At 40.1% G+C, this 8,373-nt stretch overlaps 1 gene segment (V, D, J or C); it reads left to right on the top strand.

Moving 5' to 3' along the window:
• The first annotated feature begins 7,448 nt into the window (after window positions 1–7,448).
• Window positions 7,449–8,056, top strand: LOC114689260. The segment is given in 2 exon segments: window positions 7,449–7,610; window positions 7,734–8,056. Coding segments are annotated over 2 exon segments (459 nt in total).
• Window positions 8,057–8,373: the final 317 nt, after the last annotated feature.

Here is an 8,373-nt window from a genome sequence, read left to right as displayed (position 1 = left end):
TATACATAAATAACACTTTTTTTTTTCAAAAATTATTTTATTACATGAAGACATGGGCCAGCAGTTAAGAGAACTTTCTAATATTGCATGGAATCAATTAGGATTTCTAGCACCCACATGGTGTAATAATCATCAGAAATTCTAGCTCAGGTAGATAGATCACATTCTTTTGGCCTCCATAGACACTAGGCCACATTTGTGGTTTGCATAAATTCGTTTAGGAAAAATATAAATACACCAAATAAAATATGAATCTTTTAAAATCTTTTTTTATTATAAGTGTGTGTGTGTGTGTGTGTGTGTGTGTGTGTGTGTGTGTGTGTGTGTGAAATACAGCATGCTTGTGAAGTTCAGAGAACAACTTTAGGGAGTCAGTTTTTGTACTCTACTATGAATTCACTGTTATTAAACCTTGCTTCTGAAGTCTGGTAGCAAGTGTCTTTATCAACTGAATCATTTAAATGTCTCTGGAGTGCCTTTAAGGGTATGTCTCTTGTAGTTCCTTCATGACAAAAATCTATAACTTCTATTTTTATCCAACCACTTAAATGCTTCACTGCATTTAAGGTTTGAAGATTTTGTTTTCACTCAAGCCCTCATCTCATTTCTTAATTCTGATATGTAGTAATATTTTCCTAGTTGTTCAGTATGTAGGGTGAGTAATGATCCTTGTGACTTTAATACAATTTTTTTCTTGAAGGCTGGAGAGATGGTCATTAGTTAAATTGCTAGCCATTCTTCCAGAGGTCATGAGTTCAGCCACCAAAACCTACATGACAACTCACAATGATTTTTAACTCAAGTGCAAGGAGATCCAGCAACTTTTTCTGGTATCTCAGGGCATTGAATGAATGTACTACATAGACATACATGTAAGCAGAATAACAATAGTCATAAAATAATATAAAACTATGATTCTCCCTTCAACTCTAGAACATGAAATAATTAAATATAAACCTGTGATTTAAACTAGGACTCCAGCCCCGACTTCCCTTCTGGACAAGAGGTGAGTATCTGGGCCCATCCTGGATCCCATCCCTAGGCACCAGCCACCCCTGGGAACACCTGCCCAACTTGGCCCCAGGTTCTGGCCACCGGGTAGGTCCCCTTCTAGCCCCACCGGGAAGGATCCCCTTGTCCAAGCCCCCGGCAGCCCCTGCAAACTCCACAACCTGCCCCCCAACACCCATCTGCCCGAGACCCCAGCCACTTCCTGAGAATTAGAGAATGACCCCAGCTTCCATCCTGCCCCCCAACTTCCCTTCTGGACCAGAGGTGAGTATCCAGGCCCATACCGGACCCCATCCCTAGGCTCCAGGCACCCCTGGGAACACCTGCCCAACTTGGCCTCAAGTTCAGGCCACCAGGCAATCCCCTTCTAGCTCAATCGGGAAGGATCCCTTCTGGACCAGAGGTGAGTATCCGGGCACAACCCGGACCCCAAGCTTTCCCTATTTGCAGATGACATGATAGTATACTTGAGTGACCCCAAAGATTCCACCCAGGAACTGATAAAGCTTATAAACACCTTCAGCAACATAGCAGGATACAAGATCAACAAAAAAAAAAAAATCAGTAGCCCTTCTATATACAATGCACAAAGAAGCTGAGAAGGAAATCAGAGATACATCACCCTTTACAATAGCCACAAATGACATAAAATACCTTGGGGTAACACTAACCAAGCAAGTGAAGGACCTATATGACAAGAACTTTAAGTCCCTGAAAAAAGAAATTGAAGAAGATGTCAGAAAATGGAAAGATCTCCCATGCTCATGGATAGGCAAGACCAATATAGGAAAAATGGCAATTTTACCAAAAGCAAACTACAGATTCAATGCAATCCCCATCAAAATACCAACACAATTCTTCGCAGACCTGGAAAGAATAATACTCAACTTCATATGGAAAAACAAAAAACCCAGGATAGCCAAAAGAATCCTGTACAATAAAACAACCTCTGGAGGCATCACAATCCCTGACTTCAAGCTCTACTATAGAGCTATAGTAATAAAAATAGCTTGGTATTCACATAAAAACTACTGACATGTGGACCAATGGTATTGAATTGAAGACCCTGACATTAACCCACACACCCATGAACATATAATTTTTGACAAAGAAGCCAAAAGTGTACAATGGAAAAAAGAAAGCATCTTCAACAAATGGTCCTGGCATAACTGGATATCAACATGTAGAAGGCTGCAAATAGATCCATATCTGTCACTGTGCACAAAACTTAAGTCCAAGTGGATCAAGGACCTCAACATGAATCCAGGTACTCTGAACCTGCTAGAAGAGAAAGTAGGAAGTAGTCTTGAACACATTGGCATAGGAGATCACTTCCTAAATATAACACCAGTAGCACAGGCACTGAGATAAACAATCAATCAATGGGACCTCTTGAAACTGAGAAGCTTTTGTAGAGCAAAGGATACGGTCAACAAGGCAAAGCGACAGCCTACAGAATGGGAAAAGATCTTCACCAACCCCACATGTGACAGAGGACTGATATCCAGAATATTTAAGGAACTCAAGAAATTAGACATCAAAATGACCAATGGTCCAATTAAGAAATGGGCTATAGAACAATCAAAACAACTCTGAGATACCACCTTACGCCTGTCAGAATGGCTAAGATCAAAACACTGAGGACACTTTATGCTGGTGAGGATGTGGAACTCAGGGAACTCTCCTCCACTGCTAGTGGGAATGCAAGCTTGTACAACCACTTTGGAAATCAATATGGCAGTTTCTTAGAAAATTGGGAATCAATCTCCCCCAAGATCCAGCTATACCACTCTTGGGCATATACCCAAGAAATGTTCAATCATACCACAAGAGCACTTGTTCAGCTATGTTTATATCAGCATTGTTTGTAATAGCCAAAACCTGGAAACAACCTAGATGCCCTTCAACTGAAGAATGGATAAATAAATTGTGGCACATATACACAATGGAATACTACTCAGCAGAGAAAAACAATGATATCATGAGGTTTGCAAGCAAATGGATGGATCTAGAAAAAAATCATCCTGTGTGAGGTAACCCAGACTCAGAAAGACAAATATGGTATGTACTCACTCATAGGAGGATACTAGATGTGGAACAAGGATGACTGGACTGCTACTCACATCACCAATGAAGCTATCTGGAAAACAGGACCCCAAGAAAGCTACAGTGATCACCCAATGCGGAGAATTGGATGAGATCTACATCAACAGCCTGGACATGAGTGGGAGCAATGAACGGTCAAGAGCCCCACACAGAAGAAAGAACTGAGAAGATTAAGAATAATCCACACAAGGCATTAAATGTGGAAACTGCCTCCTTGATATTTATTGTTTTCAAAAGGATGATTTTCCCTTCTACAGACCATTATCTCTATTTCCTTTACCCTAGTCACTTGTTTTGGCACAAGAATAAAACGATGTACCATAAAAATAAAAAATAAAAAAAAACTAGGACTCCAATGACTAATTATTTCCAAGTAAAGAGAGGAATAAGATCTTCTCATTGAGTTTTATCTCAGTTTTTCTTTATGCCCTATCAATTTCTATAGGTTCACATGTAGTTTATCTTGACCTTGACTTAGTGGAGAACAGAGAATTAGGGAGGCCGTATGTATTACACAGTTAAGCAAACCCTCATTCCTTGGCTGGGAAGGATTCTACTTAATGTATGATCTTGCTGTGCACCATCAACTCTGCATTTATCACTGTATATTTACTACTAAGAAGATGCATCCTGTTCATCCATCTCCATCCACTCTTTCTTTTTCATTATTATTATTATTATTATTATTATTATTATTATTATTATTATTAAGAGATTTTCTATTCATTTTACATACCAACCAGGCTGAGTTCCAGGAGTCCAATTTTTGAGAACAAGGAGGGATTCTATGAGCAAGGGACATCTAGATCATGACTGGAAAATGTAGAGATGACCAGCCAAACTAGTGGAAAGTCATGTACTGTGGACCAGTAGCTGAGGAGCCCCCATGGTACTGGACTAGGACCTCTGAATAGGTGAGACAGTTGTTTAGCTTGAACTGTTTAGAGGGCCCCCAGGCAGTGACATCAGGTCCCGTCCCTGGTGCAGGAGCCAGTTTTTTGGAGCCTTGTGACTATGGTGGGACACTTTGTCCAGCCTCTTTCTTTACTCCTATGAATATTTTCATTAGCTGTCAAGTTAATAGCCATACAGATGAAAAAACAGCATAGGTGCCTACTATAATGGATTGTGTTAGTCAGGGTTCTCCAATGTATTAGAATAGCCAGTGTGAATATATGCAAAAAGTAGATTTAGGGCTGTTGAGATGCTTTGGTAGATAAGTGCTTAGTGCAAAATAACACCTGATAACCTGAATTTGGTATCCAGGTCATAGTGTGAGAAGAAAAAAGTCTCTATATTTTGCCAATGTGTGTACTGTCAAACAAGCAGACACAATTCACACTCATCACAGAATGAAGAAAGAGATGGAAGAGGAAGAAGAGGAGGAGGAGGAGGAGGTACCTGAGGAGAGGCCTGAGGAGGGGCTTGAGGAGGAGGAAAAAGAGGAATTGGAGGAGGAGTAGGTAGTAGTGGCAGCAGTAGTTGTAGTTAAAGAGGAAGGAAAATATTAATAAATTAATAGTTTTATTATATTGGGTTAAACAGGAATGTCTGTCTTCACAGTAGGGAAGCAAAGAACACAGAAGCTACTCTGTCCTTGAAGCTGGATGCCTTAGTAGTCCCCTTCTGATACTGAAGGCTTTAATGTTTCCTAGAAAGAGGTAGATTTTAACTCACTTTGGAGATCCAAAGATTCAGGATTCTGATGCCAGTAATGTATGGCTACAACAGTGGCCAGGGTGGAGACAGCAATTGGGTATATATACTCAGAATTAAGATGAGATCAAAGTAGATAAAGAATTCCACAGCTAGATTCAAGTGCAAGAAGGAGAGCAGGCAAAAGATTTTTTCACAGGCCTCATGATATATGGAGCACCACGAGAAGGTGCCTCTAAGTGATGGGTGAGTTGTTCCACTTCAGCAAGCCTAATAAAGATAATCTCTTACAAACATGGCTACATATCCATTTTATCATAAATATCACACAGATCTTTGTCTAATTGCTTACTGCAGGTCTTGTCCAGTTGACAATCACTAATAACCTTCAATTCTGGTAATATCCAGCACAGATGTCCAACCAGAAGTACTTAATGGCTTGATGACAGCAGAATCAGGGATCCATTGCTAAGGCTAATACAATCTGTGCCTACTCCCTGGCATCTGTCTGTTTGATTATTTCAGAGACAGTGAGTATAGGACAGACTTCACTCTCTTCTTTAGGAACCAGGAGAGTTACCAAAAATCACTGTCAGCAGCGTACAGAGTCACTCCTGTGGTGCTCCCCTTTGGGGAAAAAACCCTTACCCAAATAATGGATCAGGGAATCTTTGCCTCAACAGCTTCTTCTTCTGCTCAACCATGATTCTTCCTTCCTGTGTCAAATTCATAATGCTGAGTGATTTTGTGACTGAATGACTAAATATTAAGCTAGTACTAAGAAACTGAGCCTGTTTAAGATTTCTGCACTATTTATTAAGCAACAGAGTAGGAAGACACACAAATCTCATAACTACTGATTATTGTACAGTAGGTATGTTAGAGTTTCTTAATAAGTTGTTGGAGTTTATTAAAAGGTAGTTATTCTCAAGCCGGGCGGTGGTGGCGCACACCTTTAATCCCAGCACTCGGGAGGCAGAGCCAGGCGGATCTCTGTGAGGCCAGCCTGGGCTACCACGTGAGTTCCAGGAAAGGTGCAAAGCTACACAGAGAAACCCTGTCTCTAAAAATCAAAAAAAAAAAAAGGTAGTTATTCTCACTACTGTTCCAAGGATACACACTTACTTAGGAAGGTATAATCCAGAAACAAAATTATTTATTACTTAATCCAATCTAGGGTCATTGGTAAAGGGAAGTTGAATGTTTCTGGATATCCCTTCATATTTGCATTTATTATTAATGGAGGTGTGGTAGGAATTCAGTTTCTAAATGTTCTGCAAAATAATGATTTGTGTGTTTTGGCTTGAGGGGAATTGTTAACCTCCTTTTATTATCCATTGAAAGTGTCCTGAATAAAGCTTCCCCTAGATACTGGGGCTATTATGTGAGAATGCAGAACTCTCTTCCAAGTTTCAGTGACCAAACAGAGGCACAGATGCAGCTGGTAGATATCAGCAGAAAGAGAGGGAAATGAAGAGGCAGAGAAACCAGCATTCTTATTAATCCAGCCAAAATAGGCTGTGTGATACTTTTGATGGGGAAGGTGTCGTGTATCTTGAAGAAGCTGCTTTATAACTAGGCATTTGTTCACAGCCATCACTCAAGTCCAGATCCCTGGAAAGTCAGCTAGGTCAGGCATAGGCTGCCACACTGTCTGGTCTTTCACAGTAATGTTTCTAAGAAACCCCAATGTTCCAAACCTCAGGACATGAGAACTGAACACTGAACTGATTCTACTTCTCCTGCTGATAATTAAGAATAGATGGCCAAACCAAAGTTTGAGTGTGAGATGTTTGATGCTCAAATATTCGTGTTATGAAGATGCACAAAGATTTCTGCATCTTAGGTTGCTTGCAGACTGAGACACACACATGTAGACAGTGAGACTGATGCCTCAATCAGGACGATGTCTCCAGTTTCTCTTCAAGAGCAGAAGGTGTAAATGTCATTTGTAATACACAGCAGAGCTATGTATTGAGTATCAGTATTTTCTGTTACAGTGTTCATGTCTGTCATTACTGGTAAATGCTTCATACTGAGGAATTGTGGGACATAGTAGGAAAAGGTAGAAAACAGGCTAAATATAGAGGACTCCAAAAGAAGAAAAAGGCACTTCTCATGCAGTCTGTGGGAAGGAAAGTACCTAGATCTTCAGATGGAGTCAGAAATCAAAGTGACACATGTAGTTATGATCAAGTTTTAATGTGTACCAATGTGTATTCCTTACCTTGTACTTTAGTAAACATAGTTAAGGCTCTTAGGTCTTTTTTTAATTCCTAAAAAAATGATCCAAGTAAAAAAATTATCTTTTAATTCATTTAATGACTACATCAAATGAACAAAACCTTCTGAAGAAAGGTACATACTATTTTTTAAGCAATAGGAAATATTTCAATGAGTTAAAGTTTTAATAGTCCCTTCTCTGTTGTATATTTTTTGACACCAGGATATTATTTTATACTACCCATAATGTATCTTTGAAATATATAATTCAAAATAGATCTTATATATAGTAGAAATTTTCAAATAACCTCCAAAGTATTATTTATAATTTTTAAGAAGTAAAAATTATATTTTTATAATTGTTGAGGCATATGTGTGGTCTGACCTTGGGCATTTGGGGACACAGGACTTGTGTTCAGTTACTGAGATGAGCATGTCTTGAAGCTGTGACCATGCTAACTGGTTCCCAGTGATTTGCATGCACTCACTGCACAGCCTTGAGGACTTCTTCATATACCAGTCACACCCTGTACAGTTGTCACTGCAGTCAGGACTCAGCATGGACATGAGGGCCCCTGCTCAGCTCCTTGGGCTCCTGCTGCTCTGGCTTCCAGGTAAAATAGGACTAAAATGGGAATTTTACTGTTACAGTGATTATTGTTCACTGGCATTTGGGGGAGGTCCTCTATTACCATAATTAATTATGTGGGAATTTATTATTATGTCTCCACTCCTAGGTGCCAGATGTGACATCCAGATGACCCAGTCTTCAACCTCCCTGTCTGCATCTCTGGGAGACAGAGTCACTATCACTTGTCGGGCCAGTCAGGATATAGGCTATGCTTTAAACTGGTACCAGCAGAAACCAGGGAAAGCTCCTAAGCTTCTGATTTATGCTACAGATAGCTTGGAAGATGGGGTCCCATCAAGGTTCAGTGGCAGTGGGTCTGGGACAGATTTTTCTCTCACCATCAGCAGCCTAGAGCCTGAAGACTTTGCAACTTATTACTGTCAGCAAGGTACTAGTACCCCTCCCACAGTGATACAAGTCATAACATAAACCTCATGGAAGCAGAAGTGAGAGGCTGAACTGTCCCAGCTGCTTCTCCTCATGGGTCACTCACTGAAACTCTTTCTCAGATGTCACAGGATTTTTCAAAGCCATTGGAGAGTCATTTAATTTTGTGCAACTAAATTTTTGTAGTTTTGTTGAACTAAAGAGAGGCTAAATGGTCCTTTCTGTACCATCCCTGTCTTTCTTCCTCTTCATATTCAGCAGTTAACTGTGTCTATGCATTTTCTGTCTTAAGAGAGGACATAGTTATTCCCTGTGAGGGGTCTGAGTTGTATCACCAGGTGGGATTCATACATAACAGT

The sequence above is a fragment of the Peromyscus leucopus genome, unplaced genomic scaffold, assembly GCF_004664715.2.
Source record: "Peromyscus leucopus breed LL Stock unplaced genomic scaffold, UCI_PerLeu_2.1 scaffold_1612, whole genome shotgun sequence".
In the NCBI taxonomy this organism is placed as follows: Eukaryota; Metazoa; Chordata; class Mammalia; order Rodentia; family Cricetidae; genus Peromyscus; species Peromyscus leucopus.
The sequence above is the reverse complement of the archived record's forward strand: the minus strand, read 5'-3'. Positions and strand labels throughout refer to the sequence as shown.